We start from the raw sequence: 20,146 nt of genomic DNA, 5'->3' as shown, positions 1-20,146 counted from the left end.
CGGGTGAAGGTTTTGCGATAAGAGCAGCACTTATTGAAAGACTGTTCAGATAAATTATATAAAATATTTCAATAAAAGTTGTATATACAGAAAAGTTGTATTTCATATAGATAATATGGACAATTGTTACGTAGATATGAATAAGATACAGATATAAGTTAGAGATAAGATAGAGATAGATATACATTATATGTTGTATGATATATCTATAGTGTGTGGGCAAACAAATAAAGCCATAACTGCAGATATTTTTATAGACTCTACTTAACGGTTTAAATTGGCTAAAAGCTAATCAACTTGCAACTTTATTGTAAGAGCACACTTTTCGCATAGGCTTCGTTCTTCCGAATGATTTCAGGAATCGAGCCTCACAATCGATGTATGTCTCTGAAAGAGGTGGACCACCTGCATACACATCCTAGATATATTTTATAGATAAGTTGTTTTATTCAATGAAAGCGCGATTTGTCAAAATAATCTTTATTTAATCTTTGTAATACTTTTTCAGCATAGTTACATGTATATTAAGTCTTTTTATATAGAGAAGCTCTATTACATTTTTATATATCTATGTAATATGCAAATAAACTCTTGTAACACATTGAAAACAACATAAATTGACATAAACTTCTTATAATTGTATCCATTTAATTTTCATATGGATATTTGTTTAAACTAATACATTTTAAAGCAATATTTAACATTTAATACTTTTGTGTTACGTATCACATGCTATAAATAAAATAATGTATTACATATTATACTTAATACTTTGCAAAAATAAACACTGCATATTACAACATAAATATATGTAACTATATATTAAAAATCGGTTAAAAAAACCAGTAAATATTATTTTGTTTTATAATATTTCAAACTACCTTAAAATTTCACTATAGGTTTACGTCTAACACTACAGTCTCACTATTCTCTCTTTTCAAGTCTTTCTTTTTCCTTTCGCAGTTGTAGCTCTGCAAGTTCAGCTTTTGCCAAAGCTGCTCGCACTTCTACTAGAGTATGTAACTCTTGTTTCATTTTAGTAACTTTTTCCTCATGAGCTTTTCGTATTTTTGCTATTTCTTCCTCGTGATCTATTATGTGTTGAATTCTTTTGATCTTTATATCTTCTTCACTAGTAAAAGTGTGTGTAGATTTTTTTTCTTTCATCAGTTTTGATGCTTGCGTACCAGCAATATCCCATTTATCTTTTCTCTTCCTAGAAAGTGCTGTAAACACACAATGTTATTCAGTTAAATAATCGGTAAGGAATAGTAAATGGTACAGAAATACATAATTAACATTGGTTATATTACCTTCATTGTATTCAAAAGAGTTTTGATTCTCCTTGTTGCTTGTTTCTTCAATATCTTCATCTGAAATCAACAACATCCAATTTTAATTATTTCATAAGCAACACTATTTTTCAGACATATATACATGCACGTTTAATGTTCCACATATTTTTGATTGTATAACCTTGTAAGTAAACAGTATCAAGGTTAATATAATTAGAAACATATATATTTCTATATCTTTTATAGAAATATACTGTAATGTTTTGTTTTAATTTTATTTCAATTTATCATACTTGTAATATCTATTTCACCAATTACTTCAGCATTACGAGTCATGTCTGCATCATTAGAATTGTTGCATAATATAGTGGTCACGTCAGAATCTTTTAAAGCGTTTATAATACGTTCTTCGTTGTCTGTAATAATAATAATAATAATAAACGTATATATACACGCAACCGATTTTTATATAAATACTTAATGAGTACACTGCTATTCCAATAATGCCTGGACCCCCGTTTGCCTGGAGTGACATTTCTAACGTGCTTCACATTTCTAACATGCATTATTGAATAGCAGCGTACATACACCCGAGGACAATGATTAGTACAAAAGATGCCTACCATGGCTGCGTTCAGGTATTCATTGCCAGTACTGAAAATTCATAGTATATAAGTGGCAGGTTTTCAGTACTGGTAGTGAATATCAAAACGCAGCCCCGGTTCTACTACAAGAATCATATAATGTGAGTTATATACATATTTATTTTACTCACTATATGACTGCAACATATTATATATGATTTTTGCAGTAGTAACAGTGTAGGCATCTTGAACTTGCTTTATTAGATCCAGGGAGAGACGAATCATCGTCCACAGGTGTATATCAAACAATTTGTAGAAATCTTTATAATTATATTGACCGTGTCAAATAGTGTACCTATATACTATTTTCTATATAAAATTTATTTTTGTATTTGCTTACAAAGATTACTCACCATTAATGTCACTTTCAGACATGTTTGATGAAAATAACACAGGAGCTGTTTTTAGAAGATGAGGTGTTATTAATGCTATATCAGGATCGATTTTTGTGTCTGAAGGAGGTGGACCGCCACCAGTACTTAAACGAGCTTGTCTCTCCTTCGTTAATACTTCTCGTTGACTTTGTTTCATATTGGCCCACAACTTTTTTAGTTGTGCAACTGTATGCTATACGCAAAAGTAAAAATATGTGAAATATATTTCTGTTCTCTCTCTCTCTCTCTCTCTCTCTCTCTCTCTCTCTCTCTCTCCCTCTCTTTTTCTCTCTCTCTTTTTCTCTCTATATACATATATACACATAAACACATACAATAAATAAATATATACAATAGAAAACAAGCTTTTGATATTTACTTCCTGAGCAATCGTTGTGCAATCATTGTATCGTTTGCAAATTTCAGACCACGCAAAATCTAATCTTTGTCACGAAGTGTTGAACTATCACTTTTTTTAACCTCTATAACATGTTTGAAATCTTTTAATATGTCCAAAAAGATTTTCTTTTCGACTGCGCTGTAATGCTTTGTTTTTAACATTTTTACTTTAATTGTTAACAGTTTTATAACAACGCGACACTTGCACGACACTTTGCGATAGATTAACCTTAAATGTGAACATTTGGGACAACGTTCGTCCGTCGACTCCACGCCCATCCACGCGGACTCGGCGTCAAGGATGTCAGCGCGTTCTTTGCCCGTGAAGTAGGTGCGCGAGGTTACCCGGTGTTTTTCCGCTATCTGGTAGATGTACGAGCACGTGGGACACGCGAAAGTATCTCTTCATTGATTATAGAGATTATAGACAACGGTGTTACATCGTAATGTGAAGTCATTTTTATTGGCTTGGTCTAACAGAAATATACGGAAATAGCCGAATGATCAATAAATATCATCTTAAAAACGTCTTCGAGAAGACAGTCTCAAATTGAATAAGATATTCTTAGGTGAGAACTTCTTCGATGAGATTATCTTAAGCCATATCTGTGAATCATATTGAACTTAAGACGATCTTGACTGAATAAGACGGTCTTGGTCAAGTTCATCTTAAGTACTGTCTTGAGCTTGGACTATGAATACCGCCCTAATCATAAGCCGCATTATTCACCGTCACACACACACACACACACACACACACACACACACGCACGCACGCACGCACGCACGCACGCATGCACGCACGCACGCACACACGCACACACACACACACACACACACACACACACACACACACACACACACACACACACACACACACACACACACACACACACATCACCTACACCCATATCACTCGCTCGCACATACACACTACGCTGACCTAATTTTGAGGTCTAGCAGCGCCAAGTTTTTGACAAGAAAAATTTATGTATTTTAATAAAATATTTTTATTTTGTACTGTTACCTCTGTAATTCTTTGCGATGCAATTAAATCTTTTAAAATACATATAAACTTTGTATTTAAATACCTTGTATTCCCTTGTTGGGTTTAAATATTTTAATAAAATATTTGTATTTTGTACTGTTAATTCTATAATTCTTCATGATTCAATCTTTTATTCTATTGAAAATAAACTTTGTATTTAAACTCGAAAAAAACAGTGGTAATATTATACCTCGAAAAAACCTAAGTAACAAGAATTAGACGTAATCTTTGTATCTCGAAAAATATATGTTCTCTCTGTAATTGGCGCTGTAATTTAAAAAGAGATATCATTTCTTTTTTGTAATTGTAATAGATCACTTGAAGCGCGACTCATCTTTGATAAGGTAACGTAATTTTGTGATGTGTATCATTTGAGTTATAATTTTTTGGAAATAAAAATACTACTGCTTAGGTTTTTGCGAGATTTTTCGAGATACAAAGATTACGTCTACCATTTGTTACTTCGGTTTTTTCGAGGTAAAGATACTACTGCTTAGGTTTTTTCGAGATTTTTCGAGATACAAAGATTACGTCTACCACTTGTTACTTCGATTTTTTCAAGGTAAAGATACTACTGCTTAGGTTTTTTCGAGGTATAATATTACCATTGTTTTCTTTTTCGATATAATTATATCTATCTCTCATACATTTTAATATCACAGCATATTATAATATGATAATAAACTTTAGCCACATAAAAAAACAAAATTATAAAATTAATGAAGTTGTATAATGCGAAGCATATTACAATGCATTATATATAACTAAAAACTCTTTCTCTTTTTGATATTCTGTATAACATTACTGTGTGTAGAGAAAAAATAAAAATATTACTTCTAATATATAAAGCGCAATACCTACATTCGTTAATTTTTTTTTTAATGACATTATAGGCTACTATGACGAATCATCATCTGAGTCTTTAACATAAGGAACTAGTTTTTTATTATTAATATCAAGAAAGTGCTTGTTACTGTCATCTTCCACATCAGTTAAAGAAACTTCACTTTGTTTACCACTTTCATTCAAAATAGAGGTTTTTTCTGCTGTTCATTCTGCTGCTTTGCTTTTTATCTGTCAAGAAAAAAAAATTGGATTTAACATAAACAAAAAACGAGATTAACATTGTAAGTTACTTACGTTTTAGCTCGGCCAATTAACTGACGAAGAAACTCTTTGATACCTGTAATAACATCTTCCTCAGTAGCATCAGGTGCAACCATTGTATCTATATGTTTAGTATGCTTAGTTGCACCTACACAGATAAAAATAAACATAATTAAAAAAGAAAAACGATGAGTTATCACTATCTTAAAAGTTTGTACATATTACATCAATGTCGCCGTCTTCAAACTCTGCTATACTAAACGTCATTGTTTCTAAATATACATAAAAAGAAAACAAAAATTAAAAAAATTTTTTTTATAATAAAATTAATTATATATATTAATTTTTTAATATTTTTTTGCTATTTTTTTTTACATAATTATTGTACTAATGATAAAGCAAAGGAAACGTAGCATAACCATTCTTGAAAGGTAATGCTACACATTTCTGCTTGATTTTATTCACAGTCCAGCATTGTAATGACGATAAAATCCATAGACATGAAAGCAACCAAGATCAAGTGATGGAAATGATGGGGGCAACAAATCTTCCATATGCAAAAATTGTCTACCTATTATCATCATATCGTTATCATCAGTATGTTACTAGATGCAAAATTTTCACACAAAATTATAGTACCATCAACATAAGTACAAAAAAAAATCTGCTTTTTTTGATATATTTAATGATATGCCACCGGGTAAAGAAAAATTTTAAACTGAGGAAAACAGCAAGTACTGACCCATCAATATGAACACTTATGAAACTAATCTTTGAAACCTGAACATCTTTTTTATGTATACTATATTCCGAATATCATCGTTCATTGTGCTATCTGTTGCAGAGGTTTCTCACTTTTTCTAACAAAATACTTGAAAATTTGCATAAAATTTTCAAATTTAAAGGCACTGAAATTGTCTAGGTTACCAAATTTTAGAATATCTTGCGCTAAATGAGTTAGCCCATGAATGTTATGACTAATGTTTCTTCACCATATAACAACTTAAAGCCTTCAACAAAGTTGAGAAGGAGTTGATGAGCATAGTCATTAAATTTCAAACATAGGTTTGGGCTGGCTAATATACGGATTGTTACATGCACACAAAGACAGGAAATTATTATAAATATTTTCATTCAGATAACGGAATACAATGGACCCTAAATATAAAAGAATTAATCTAAATTCAGTTGCATTATATTTATGAACAAACTCTAGAGATCGAAGTTTTTTATTAAATTTAACAGGAATATTCTTTTTTAAACTGATTAAGTGCTGAGATATGTCACTTGCTAACTTTAAACCTATTTTAACTTTACGGGGACCAAATAAAAGAAGCAGAAATAATTTTTTTACAACCTCTAGACAGACAAGATGCATATAATCCAGTACGAAACAAGATACAAGACCAAGTCTTGGAATTTCATTTAAGATGGTAGTGTCTTTATGATGTTCTGCATGAGATTGCTCATGAAATTCTTCATCACTTCTTAGATCACAGTTGGATAAAAGAAAAGCTGTTCTATTGTTTAGTCTAATTCCACATTGTTTGGATTTTGTACATCCATAAAAAGCATTTTAACCACATATTTTTAGAACAAAAGATTTTGTTGGAGCATTGCAACAAAAAAACCAACCTTTACAACAATTAAACGATTATCGATTAATGATCCATTTTGACATAAATTTTTTAACTCATCAAAAAATTCTTTTAAAAATATATTACTACATTCTGGTTTTGAATACCTATAATATATACCAACAGGGAAAACATTTGAAGAACCTTCAACTGAACATAATATAGGCCACAATGTACTTGATAAAGATAAAGATATTGGTATACCATCAATATTAAATGTTAATTTCAGTTTTGTGATATTCGTGTTATTGTATAAAATACGAAGTTGTTTAGCAAGGCTATTGTGTCAATATTGTCCCGGTGGCACACTGCGAAGTACAATTAATTTTAGTGATGTTTTTATTAAAGCTCTTGAGTCTTTAGGTAATTTTTTGTCTGAGCACTCAGAAAGCAAAAATCGTAGTTGGTGATGATTTATTTTAGTATAATGCCCACTGTGCAAGTTTATCCTCAAAAGATAGAGTTTCACAATAAATATTAAATTCTTTCACTTTTATCATAATCATTGTCATAATCCATTTCATTACATTTCGCACAATGCTAGCAATATTTCATTGTGAAAGCATTCTTCACAATGAAGAAAGCATATACATAGATTACATTTTTCACATAAGTCATGTACTTAAAGATATTTATCATAGGATAACTCATTTGATATTACAGATAAATCATCATGATTATTATTTCCTTCTTGCTCATAATGCATACACTTCCAATCATAATATTGATCCGTCTTATGATAAGAAGAGGAAACAGAATGTTTTACATTATATTTTACTCTTTATGTTGCGGCAGGAGAAGAAAAAGTGCTACTTTTGTTACATTTAACAGCTCTATTCAGTAATTGCTTTCGATACTGAGGTGTCCGGTCATACATTGATTTCGTTTTTCGCATAATTAATCTCACGTCGATCTCTTAATAAGGATGCGTACACCTTCGACAAATAAATATAACGATAAGTAATTGCATTACAATTATGGCTCGTGTACACAATAGCCGTAAAAGTATACAGTAAGATGTGAGCAGTAAGCTATTGACCACAGTCGATTATTCTTGAATTGTAAAAATCCCATTTGTAAGAAAATGCTGGCTATGGGCGCGCGGAGATGCCCGGGAAGGGAGAAACAGCAGAAAAGCGCGCCAGCGGGACGGCGGCGTAGCGGAAAACGACGACGAGTGAGGAGGCCCCGCGGAGGAGGGGCGCCCAGCGCGTTCAGACGTGTTCGAGCGAGCGATTGATACGGACGAAAAGCGTTTCTTGTTAGCGAAATACTGCCTTTTATTGACGAACGAATAAATACTAATAAGATCTTTCTTACGATATTAACATGTTTCTAACACATTAGTCAACAGCTTACTACTTACGTCTTACTGCATACTGTTGCGGCTATTGTAGACGAGTCATTAAGTTTAGGTTATGTTAGGTTAGCTTTTATCAACAGACTAATAAACGATAAGATTTTAATATTTACGATATATTGATAATTAGTAAAGAATTTTGTTTCATCACGGCTATATTTTTTTATATTTTAGACTTTCATGGTGTAGTAAAATGCTTAATCTAATGTCGCGTTTTTCGTAGGTAAAACGTCGGAATCAAATCCATGAAGGACGCGGCAGCATCTTGGAAGCCAGATCAGGCTATAGTTATTTTATACCACAATTTATTATTTTGTAAATTACGCTTTAAAGGCCAATTTCACAGTCTCCGATTAACTTGATCCTCCGATTAAACTCACTCTTTGTCTCTTTCTTAGGGGGACAGTTAGAAAGAGATGCAGAGTGAGTTTAATCGGAGGATCACATTAACCCGTTGACTGTCGATGACGGCGTTAATCGGAGACTGTGAAATCGGTTCTAATACTTACATCAATTGTAATATAGGAAGTCAGATGCACGAATATTGCCAACGTGACCGTTGAAACGTGATGACTAGCGAAAACACAGCATTGGCACATGAACACACATGGAGGAGTTAACGGTCGCCCGTCATGCACAAATGTGATTACGTCACAGCTCTATCCCAACACGACATGAGCGCGCTATTAGCGCTATTTGCTTATTGCATCCTTGTTTTATGTGTATGTATGTACAAAATATGCTTTCCGGGATATATATGATCGAATAAAATAAATAAATAAATAATATATTATATATATATTATAGGCCAGTATTCATAGTATCAATAGATCTTACATATTTCAGATCGTCTAAAGTTTATCTTAAGATGCTGATGCTGTACTGATTGTTTTATTGGTTACAAATAAACTTGAGTTGATCTCAACTCAAGTATATGTATATATATATATATATATATATATATATATATATATATTGCGCCCATATATTCATATGCAAATTGCAAATGTTTCAGAGATATCTTCTTCAAAGATATAATGTGATATCGAGTAATGATGTCCTACAGATATTCTGTGAATATCTGAAAATAAGATATCTCAGATGTGACTTGAAATTGTAGGCATATAGATATCTGATTATATCTCAGATATATTTTGCTGTGTGGGTAATATTTAAAATATTATAAGTATACTCGAAATTTCTCAGAATCAAGAAGCTGACGTGGTACATGGTAGTGTCTCGCACTACGTACTCAAATCCACTTATGTATCTTTCCTGTGCTTTGCCTTGATTACCATCACAATCTCTCGATTTTGGAAGGTCAAAAAACCACCTTTGTGGTTGACCAAATAAGCGTTTTGGAACGGTAATGTAGTATTACCATTGACCAACCACACAGTCGTACCAGAGTGTTTTGGAACGATTTATGGTAACTAAAGGCAGATTTTGGAACGCACCCCTGGATGAGGTCAATTGCGTATCTTGAATCGAGGTGAAAATTACAAAAGTGAGGAAATTCACTAGAGTATTTACGATTTTATTTGTCGATATCTAGTAAACCTGTTTACTTTTGTAATTTTCACCTCGTTTCAAGAGATATACAATCGACCCCCAATACAAGGTGTAAAGTAAAACGAACATACCTGTTATTACTAGCTGGTTGTCATAGCGACGCATTTGTCAACATAAAAATTCATCAGTGAGTGACCGCTATCAATTGCATAAAGAAGTGTATAAAAAAGTGTTTTACACATTTTTATTTAGAAATATTATCTTATTATAATAGTTTTATTAAAAATTTTGTTTTGCTGAAAACTATATTTTTAATGTATTTTATACAAGATATAATATATATTATCAGGCGTACTCAAGTAAAATATCAGAGTAAGTAATTTCAATATCTTTTAATATATCTATTTTGATAATTTAATGTTAATTTAAGGAATAAAAATATAGCTCGATTATTTTGATCATTTGCATAATTTCTAGTAGAAAATGAAAACCAATAAGAAAGAATTCAGTTATTAAATACAATCTATATAATATCTTATAATCTGACACAAATTATAATTTTAATAATTTAAATACATATTGACAAATCCTGTCAAGACTAATTTTTGTATTTTTTTATAAAAATAATTTTGATCACAGTAAATTGAACTGTTAAAAGAATCAGTGAGGATAATTATTTTTGCAATATTTTATTTGATTAGTATTTTATATTACCTATATAATTTATTTATTTTGGATAAATTTGTGATATATTTGTCCAACTATATTTTGATGGAACTATTTTTATTTTAAAAAATTTATATACAAAATAAGCTACACTGTCTGTTAAAAGTTTGAAACCATTAATTGTAAATGTTTACTATATGAAATAAAATTAAACTTATGCATTATGACTGATAATATATTTTTATTATTTTATTCTTTGTTTTATAATAAGATGTTTGAAAATTTTATAAAATATATTTTGTATAAAATAAAAAGAATATTAGACACTAAAAAGTACTAGACATATTTGACGTATTTGTCAAAGTCATACTTTGATCTCACATTTCTTTTTACTAATCTAAGTAATCTAACTATAAGTTTATTTATTTTTTTTGATAGAAAAAAACTTTTTCCATGTTCTAAAATAGTCCACAGTTCAGTTTTGAAAAAAAAAAGAATATATTTTCTTGAAATTAAACAATGCAATGCTAACTACGACTGTGTTAAATATATCATGAAAAACATATATTAATAATATTTAAAAACTATAATTGAGTAAGATATGAATCAGATTTTTAAGTAGTATTTCACTCAAATAATTTTAAATTTTATATGTAGTTTCAAACTTTTGGCTGGTAGCGAATAAATAATTAAAATTTTTACTTCTATACAATTTTATAGTTTGAAAGATTAATAGATCATCATTAATGCCAATAAATTCAAATTTTGATAAACATATTATTAATATATACATATGGGGCATTCCATGCCAACTCAACCAATGATTGTGTTCCCGACCATTTCTTATTTGGCCGAAATTTTTTTGTGTTTTTGTACTGAATGAAAGTAACTTCCTTTTTTTTTTTTAGATTTTTATCTCTACTCATACTTAAGTTATGGATTTAAAAAAAAATGCAGTTTAAAATTTGGAAAATTTTAAATGCCTGTAACTTTAAGAAAAAAAAATTTTTGTAAAAAATAAGGTGGTCTTTCTTTTTGTTTTTTACTGTACTTTTCGAAGAAAATATCGAAGAAAAAATGTTTAATGGGCAATATGACTTTTTTTTAGAATTTAAGTAAAAAATGTTTGTTTTTCTCAGTGCGACTGTTTTGATTTTTTCAAAAAAATTTCACAAATTCTAGACTTAATTTCAAAATTTTTAAGACGTATAAGAAAATGGGATTCCAATAACTTCAATTTTTTAAGGGACTTTTTTTTCATTTTTTTCAAAAATAATTTTTTTTAAATAAGATAGACTACCGATGGCTATCAAAAAATTTGATAAATTTATAGACAGCAATCCTGAAATTTCTATCTATAGGTAAAGAAAAAATTCAAATATTTTCTATTTTTTAATTGCATTTTTACTTATTTTTATTATTAAATTACTTTTTTTAATAGGATATTATAAATTGGGGAACTTTAACGGTTAGCATGTAACAATTAAATGATATAGTTAATAAAAAAACACGTACATTATCTGTGAAAATAGCAATCAGATTTATTTGAAAATAAAATAAATAAATAAAAATAAAAATTAAAGATAAACATATAAAATAAATGATAAATATATCAAAAAATTATGCCATATTATATAACAACGTTTATACTATTTATTTATTTTTATTTGTTTAAATTATTTTATGTGATTTTACATCATTACATCGAAAGAATATTTTCACATTTAAATTTCCATTGTTATCAGGTATAACGCAATGAATTCTTTATGTGTCCGGTATAGGTTTAACACAACTTGAAAAATGAAGAATTACTAAAGCACTGGATACTTTATTTTTCAAATTTTTAACCTGGAAACCTCTATTTAAATTTTGAAAAATGTTTTATGAGTAGAATATGTATTACTTTTTTAATACCAGCACGGGGATTCTCTAACTCCTTAACGACAGTTTCGATATCATTGCGTAAGTATTATATATGGTAGGGCAGCAGTGTGGTCTAGTGTTAGAGCGCCAGACTCATAATCTGAGGAACCAGGTTCGAGTCCACTAAAGCCATGGAATGTTTTTCCGATAGCTGCGCCCCTCCGTGCAAGATAGGCTCTTGTGCGGAGAAAACTGGGCTCCGTCTTTCGGAAAGAGACGTTAAGCCGTTGGTCCAAAGGGTTAAAGTGAGAGGAGAAAGATAGTGTTGGTAGTAGAATTGCGAACCCTGCGGGGATATGCAATAAATGACGAATTTTACAGAATTACAGAAGTATTATATATGGTAAAAAAGCTGTGGAACGATATCGAAACTGTCGTTAAGGAGTAAGAGAATCCCTGTGCTGGTATTAAAAAAGTAATACATTCTACTCATAAAACATTTTTCAAAATTCAAATAGAGGTTCCCGGGTTAAAAATTTGAAAAATAAAGTTTCCAGTGCTTCAATAATTCTTCATTTTTCAAGTCGTGTTAAACCTATACCGGACACATAAAAAATTCATTGCGTTATACCTGATAATAATGGAAATTTAAATGTGAAAATATTCTCTCGATGTAATGATGTAAAATCACATAAAATAATTTTAAAAAATAAAAATAAATAAATAGTATAAACGTTATATATGGCATAATTTTTTAATATATTTATTATTTATTTTATGTTTATTTTTAATTTTGATTTTTATTTATTTATTTTATTTTTAAATAAATTTTTGATTGCTATATTTTTACAGATAATATACGTGTTTTTTTCATTAACTATATGATTTAATTCTTACATGCTAATCGTTAAAGTTCCTCAATTTATAATATTCTATTAAAAAAAATAATTTAATAATAAAAATAAGTAAAAATGCAATTAAGAAACAAGAAAGAAAATTGTGCTAATTAGAAATTTGCACTTGGCTTCCTCATAGAGGAAGTGATGTCTTAAGATGCTAATACGGCCCTCTGATTGGCTGATGACGCTTGTATTTTATTCGATGTACAATTATTAGTATTTATTTGTTTTGGCTTCCTCATATAGAGGAAGCTTTGTGAGCGAAGATTTCTACTTTATGAGGAAGCTTGTATTTTATTCAATGTATAATTATTAGTATTTATTTGTTTTGGCTTTCTCATAGAGGAAGCTTTGTGAGCGAAGGTTTCTACTTGCACACTTTAAAACAATGTGCAGGTTTCTACTTGCACACTTAAAAACTAAAAGAAAGAAATGTCCAAGTTTCTACTTGCTCACTTAAACAAGTTTCTACTTGCACACTTAAAAACTATGATAAAGCAATGTACAAGTTTCCACTTGCACACTTCAAAACTATGAGGAAGCAATGTGCAAGTTTCTACTTGCACACTTAAAAACTAAAAGAAAGCAATGTCCAAGTTTCTACTTGCTCACTTAAACAAGTTTCTACTTGCACACTTAAAAACTATGATAAAGCAATGTACAAGTTTCCACTTACACACTTCAAAACTATGAGGTAGCAATGTGCAAGTTTCCACTTGCACACTTCAAAACTATGACGAAGCAATGTGCAAGTATCTACTTGCACACTTAAAAACTATGAGGAAGCAATGTGCAAGTTTCTACTTGCACACTTTTTTTATAGATGGAGTATCATTAAAGATAGATTGGTGTTGAATTTGGCAATAATCGGTGAATGGGTTTTGTAAATTTTAATTATGGTTTCATAAAAAACTTAATACTTTTCTGAAAAATTCGTTGCTTCATACTCTTAATTAAATTATAATTTTTTAAAATATTGCTGTTTGTATGTTTTTATTTTTTAAACAATATTTAAACAATATTTAAACAATATTGAAATTACATAATTAGTTTTACGGAGTGGGTACTAAGACTGCCCACTCCAACCTTCCTCCTTTCTCTGGCCGGGCTTGAAACCGTCCAAGGCGGAGTTAAAAAAAAATAAAAAAATATAAATAAAAAATTATATATATAAATAAAAAATTTAAATATAAATTTTTGAAAGTATCGTAGTTTTAGCTGATTTCCTGAATTTTTGAGAAAAAGAATTTGATCAAATAATTAAAATTCTGATACTTTCTGCATAAATTTTTGAAAAATATTTCTGAAAACTTAATTCAAAATACTTTAATAACAATATTTTACATATATTGTAATAGGATTACCTGTATGTTTTCTTTATTAAAAATATTAAACTCTACTGTATTTTCCTTTCATCTGCGACGGCCACAATGCCTGCTCGAAAAATTCACATGGTCACCCATCCATAGTAATTCATAGTAATCATCCTTAGGTTTGCTTCACCTCGTTCGAACTGTGCTTTTGTTATTTGATTTTTTAGGCGAACTGTTTAATGTAGAATCTCCAAATCGTTTAATATTTTAATGCTTATCTTTCAATTTTTTTTGTATTTATTTATCTATTTTTATACTTATTTAATTTTTTACTTATTTATATATTTTTATATTTATTTATTTAGGCAACATTTTTATAATTTTACGCAATGTTTAGTATGTATCACATCGTTATAATTTTTAATTATTCTTCTTCCGGAAAAGGCAGTAATTCTTTTTCTTCAATAATTCTCAGACAATGACTACGCATCTCTTGCATATTTATTGAATATTTTTTAGTAGATGTGTGTGTGTGTGTGCGTGTGTGCGTGCGTGCGTGCGTGCGTGCGTGCGTGCGTGCGTGCGTGCGTGCGTGCGTGCGTGCGTGCGTGCGTGCGTGCGTGCGTGCGTGCGTGCGTGCGTGCGTGCGTGCGTGCGTGCGTGCGTGCGTGCGTGCGTGCGTGCGTGCGTGCGTGCGTGCGTGCGTGCGTGCGTGCGTGCGTGCGTGTGTTGGGTGCGTGCGTGCGTGCGTGCGTGCGCGCGTGCGTGCGTGCGTGTGTCTGTTGAGTGCGTGCGTCCATGCGTCCATGCGTGCGTGCGTGCGTGCGTGCGTGTGTTGTGTGCGTGCGTGCGTGCGTGCGTGCGTGCGTGCGTGCGTGGTGTTGTGTGCGTGGGTGCGTGCGTGCGTGCGTGCGTGCGTGCGGGTGTTGGGTGCGTGCGTGCGTACGTGAGTGCGTGCGTGCGTGCGTGTGTTGTGTGCGTGCGTGCGTGCGTGCGTGTGTGCGTGCGTGTGTTGTGTGCGTGCGTGCGTGCGTGCGTGCGTGCGTGCGTGCGTGTGTTGTGTGCGTGCGTGCGTGCGTGCGTGCGTGCGTGCGTGCGTGTGTTGTGTGTGTGTGTGTGTGTGTGTGTGTGTGTGTGTGTGTGTGTGTGTGTGAATTTTCTCCTCTTGTTATTGTTATAGCAAATGCTGCTGCAAATATACCACACAATGCTAAGTCTGGTTGCTTTGTAACTTTTTCGAATATGACATTGTTTGGACTTAAATTAGGGTATCGCTTTTTTATGTATTTTTGTTCATATAATGACAGATTATTATAAAAGTGTGTTGCAAAGTACAAACTATCATGAAGTTTGTCTCCATCATAATAAATACAGTGCCAATGGTTGCCAGCTTGACTATCTCCAACAATCTGAACATCCGGCATAAAAATCGAATCAACCCAATGTAAACCATTAATAAAGAGTACATCTACACGTTGAAATTGAGTTTTATTCTTTATTATCTTCATAATTTCTTTTAAAGGTCTATCATCTAACCACGAATTTTCTTCTAATATGTTCTTTTCTAGAGTTTGTGGTGGTTGGTAAATCTCTATACATTCTTTGTTATTCTTTGTAAATGTTTCATTAGTATGACCAGACGTTATGTTATTTAGGTATTTCTCTGAATTATTTTTGTTCTTGTTATTAAAAATATCTTCCCTGAATACTTCAAATACGCTTGATTTTGATATTTTGTTCTGCTTATTTAATCCAATAAAAATAGGTTTATGATCTGAGAAATAAGTTTCGTATACTCCAGCACTATAATTTAATATTCCCTCTGATATAAATATTGCATCTATCTGCGTATTGAAGTTTGTAGTTGATACTGGTGTGCCAATTGCACGTTTAAAGTGTAATTTATTTAAATGTTTTTCCCAAAATTCTCCTTCATTATATGAGTCATAATTGAAGTCACCTATTATAATTCTTTCATTACTTACTGGCTTGCTTAAAATATTATTTAGTTCATGCACAAACATAGTTCTAGGTGCTGATGGAGACTTATAACCAGTAATGATTTCCACCTCATTTATGGTTATACGTATCAAGTCTATATGACGGTATTGTCTATTTATAATTTCATCTTTTTGTATGTGATCATCTATAAATGCATTCAATTCTTTTCTGATAAAACATATTATTCCTTTTGATAAACGTTTATCATAATTATCTGTTCGGAATAAAATATTAAATCCTTCAAATGTCAAATCATCTGTTGTGATTGTTTGTGATTCTGCAAAAACTAATAAATTGGCTTGTTTATACCATTTATCACAAGATATATTCATTAGATTTTTATTCAGAGATTGTACGATCTGGTATATAATTTTTATTCGATTTCCTTCTATTACTTTCGAATATGATAACTTAAGATACTTCTCTTCTCTTAGTCGTTTTATTTCTAACTCCAAAGAATTATCTGTGGATAGTTTTTTTGGAGGTGTGAAACTTCCAAGAACGTATAAATCCGATAATTTTGTCACTCTACTCAATGCAACGTATAGCATTGGCCTTGTCATACGACAATTATTTCGTAAATCTATACATACTTTTTTGTAAGTTTGACCTTGGCTTTTATGTATTGTCAAAGCTTCGGCGGGCGTGATGGGAAATTGTTGTCTTACGATTTGATACCCCCATTCTTTCATTAATGTTTAATACGACAGAAAGTGATGATATAGGAACCAAACACTTTTGCAGAGAATTTTTATTAATATACTTTACGTATGGTCTCCGTTGTTCCATACCAATTCTATTATTATTGAAATCTATATTTTAATTGGTTCTTCTGTACCTTGTTTAAACGTTATGTTTTTCAATATGCCACAAGCTCCGTTAACTAGGCCATCTTCCACATCTATATATATTAGTAACTATCATGTATTTAATACCTACTTTTAATACTACTTTGTAAGCCAAGTCACCACATTCTGTTCTTTTTTTTTTAACGACGTTAGCAATTTATTTCTCAATTTACTGCTAACTTTTCCTAAAACTGTGTCTTTGGCTATACATTCATAAGCTATACCATCTTTTAAATTAATTTTTAATTGATTAAAATTATCTACTAAACGATTATCAGCATATAATCTGATTGCATCTTTTGGAACATTTCCCTCTGACGTTTCTCTAGACTTAATTAGTGCAATATTATTTTTAGACATTGTTTTTTTTGTAAGATTGTTAAGAGTTTCAATAAATGTTTTATCTTCTTTTTGTCTCATTATTTCTGTCAACTCAAAATAATCAAATTTATTCCATAGAACATTGTCTGAAAATAATAAATACAATTAAGCATTGTTATTGACTGTAACTGGCAATGATTATAATCGTAGCAGCGATTATACTCGTCGTGACGAATCGTCACCCCATTTTTCGACCAACGATTCTTGGTCATTTTTAATTGATGTAATTTTAGATGCTTATAATATAAACGTCTTGATTAAATAATAAAATTTATTGCGAAAAATCTTACCTCAGCCAGGGTTCGAACCTGGAACCTCCCTCATTCCGTGCGGGCGTCGTACCAATTCGACCACCGAGGCATGTGGCAATAATCATCGCAATAACAATGTAAGATGGAACACCGATTTGGTACGTCACACGGCACGCTCGCGTTATCTCCCTCTCGAAGATGTTTCTTTCCCGTCCCCCCATTCGTCTTCTCGTTCGCGCGGTGTTCCCCCCCCCCCCATTTGCGCGAGTCTTCTCGTTCGCGCGGTCTCTTTCCCTCGCGCGTTCTCGCTCGCGATCGCGTATCTTTTCTTCGCCAACGATATTTAATCGTTCAGATCTTCGCAATATTTAATTTTTAATATTACATTTAAGTAAACGATAAACGAAGACAGCTTTATGACAGGAAATGGGATGAATGGTAAATGAAAAGGAAAAACTTTTTAACCATATTATATACATTTATTTGTCATGTAGCGCATTATACACAATAGTATCTAAAGCGTAGGCCAACAGTTCGCAATCAATAATCGAATTTTCATCATAAATTTTACGCAAGATTGTAACTGCGTTACATTTATCGGTGATACAATTTTGACGTAAAGTTGTTACAAACTGTTTGAATTTTTCACTTACGCCGTGAACATTTTGACATAGTTGAAAATACACGTTCTCGACGCAATGTTCTAGTTCGAACAGAAAGAGTACTGTTGACGGTTTCATGTACAAGCTGGTGCCGCATGACGTCAATTTTACAATATCTGCGTCACGTATTTTAACAAGCTTCAGATCGCGAAACGTTAGCGATGATGGTGCCGATGACTGCACGAGTCGCTGTATATCTGCATGTTTTTCGATGAATGTCACCCACGTTGCATGTGGCAGAATTATCCGATTGCCTCGGTTATCGCCAATAAGTATATCCACAGAGGACATAGGTGCCGCGTTGATTCCAACATCCAAAAATTTATACGCTGTTGATGTCAAGAATTCGTCGGGCTTAGAGCAAAGATGTACGCCTTGCGAGTGGACGGTAAGAAAGATACGAAAAAGGTTAAAGGTGTTAAGAGTAACGTCGTAGCCAGGTCGATAACGTTCGACGATTACACGCGGTGTCTGCGCGACGAAATTGAAATGACGCGACAGCAAACCTGCATAAGAGCCAAAAAACACGAGGTATACACCGTGTCTGAAACAAAAATAGCTCTAAGTCCGTACGATGATAAGCGATACATTATACCCGGTTCTACCGAAACGCTGCCATGGGGACATTATAAAATACAATTGTAAATACCATTGTAAATATATTGTTAATACCGCTGTAAATATATTGTAAATACATTTAGATATTTAGGAAAATAAATGACTCATATGTATATATGTATATTTTTATACTGTAATTACAATACATTATTCTTGTGTATCCATGAATTGTGTGAATTATCAAATCCTAACCACTTTACATAAACTTCATCCCCTCTTTTGCGCAAAACTTTTTCAACGAGATACACGTCGGGATTAGCAACGCGATGTAACTCGTATTCGTAGAAGCCACCGGCGACGGATTTTCCGAAGGAATCTTCCAACAGATACGTCACGGGATTAGTTTTCTGCACTTTGACGATTCTAAATACTTCCGTGGTCCAATTTGGCGTGTATCCTTTTTCGAAGATTGTCTTGAATTTACTCACACGTACCGAGTCGCCCACTTTGAATCGCGCGGGAGCAGCGATCTTTACGTGACTGTACACCGTTGTTAGGAGCTTGTCGGCGATCGCGGGGGTAACATCGATGGGCCGCATGCCGATAGTTCGATGCTTTCGCGCGTTGTAATCCGATACGAGACCTGACAGCGAGTCGATCCATTTGTAATTTCCATTGCGCGTAAACATTTTCCACATGTCATTCTTGAGCGTGCGATTAAATCGTTCGACGACCGATGCCTTCATTACGGAATAGGTCGAATAGTTTTGATATTATGTTTCTTCAAGAGTTTCTGCACGTTTGCGTTATAAAATTCTTTCCCCTTGTCAGTCTGCAGATTTTTCGGACATCTTCCGCCGTCTAGTATGTAGTGGTGGCCTCTGTTAAATCGCGTGTATGGTCGCATCTCGACCACATCCGCCTGCCACAGGTCATCGTATCCGCGTACTATGACGCGTCTTCGCAAAAAATTTCTTCTCGCAGGAGAAGCCGCGGTACGTTATCTTTGCGCTGCAGACCGGCCGCAAGAATATCATGTCGCAAGATGTTAGCGTATTCGATGACTGTAACTTGACCAATGTGAAACTTTATCTAAACTCGGAATTTTATCCGTACAATGACTTGAATCTAGATTTTGGCAAAAATCGATACGCCGTCCTTTTCGATATGTACGCGCGTTTTCGTAAAGCTTATTACGGATACGACAGCTTCGATACGCTTTGCAGCGTGTATACATTCCTAACGGAAGGACCTTTTGTCGTCATTGATTGCTCGCGACAAAACGAATCTGTCAAGAGCGCCACCGTGGATGTGCGAATAGAATTTGA

General features: G+C 32.5%; 2 protein-coding genes across 16 annotated transcripts in view; one reads left to right on the top strand and one right to left on the bottom strand.

The window, feature by feature from the left end:
• Positions 1–81: 81 nt before the first annotated feature.
• On the bottom strand, positions 82–8,514 carry LOC143902059 (uncharacterized). 7 transcript variants are annotated; one of them, XM_077414748.1, is made up of 8 exons: positions 8,374–8,513; positions 4,901–5,015; positions 4,622–4,834; positions 2,293–2,506; positions 1,589–1,711; positions 1,314–1,373; positions 882–1,226; positions 82–418 (listed from the first exon to the last, which is right to left on the bottom strand). In XM_077414748.1, the coding sequence occupies exons 3-7, from the start codon at positions 4,646–4,648 to the stop codon at positions 925–927; spliced, it is 726 nt and encodes a 241-aa protein (XP_077270874.1). In that variant the 5' UTR covers positions 4,649–4,834; positions 4,901–5,015; positions 8,374–8,513; the 3' UTR covers positions 82–418; positions 882–924. The 7 variants fall into 7 exon arrangements, with proteins under 7 accessions (XP_077270874.1, XP_077270875.1, XP_077270876.1 ...); XM_077414749.1 differs by having other exon boundaries at positions 83–387; XM_077414750.1 differs by lacking the exon at positions 82–418 and adding an exon at positions 482–732.
• The window catches only part of LOC143902061 (B9 domain-containing protein 2-like), a 150,681-nt gene continuing 138,982 nt past the window's right edge, over positions 8,448–20,146 (top strand). For all 9 annotated transcript variants that reach the window (XM_077414763.1, XM_077414761.1, XM_077414762.1 and 6 more), the window contains exons 1-2: positions 8,448–8,586; positions 8,711–9,748. The gene's annotated coding sequence lies outside the window, so the exon portion shown is untranslated. The remainder of the gene's footprint in view (positions 8,587–8,710; positions 9,749–20,146) is intronic.

The sequence above is a fragment of the Temnothorax americanus genome, unplaced genomic scaffold (genome assembly GCF_048541705.1).
Source record: "Temnothorax americanus isolate GAGA-0224 unplaced genomic scaffold, ASM4854170v1 Scaffold38, whole genome shotgun sequence".
Lineage (NCBI taxonomy): Eukaryota > Metazoa > Arthropoda > Insecta > Hymenoptera > Formicidae > Temnothorax > Temnothorax americanus.
Note: the sequence above shows the minus strand (reverse complement) of the source record. Positions and strands in the feature narration are given on the sequence as shown.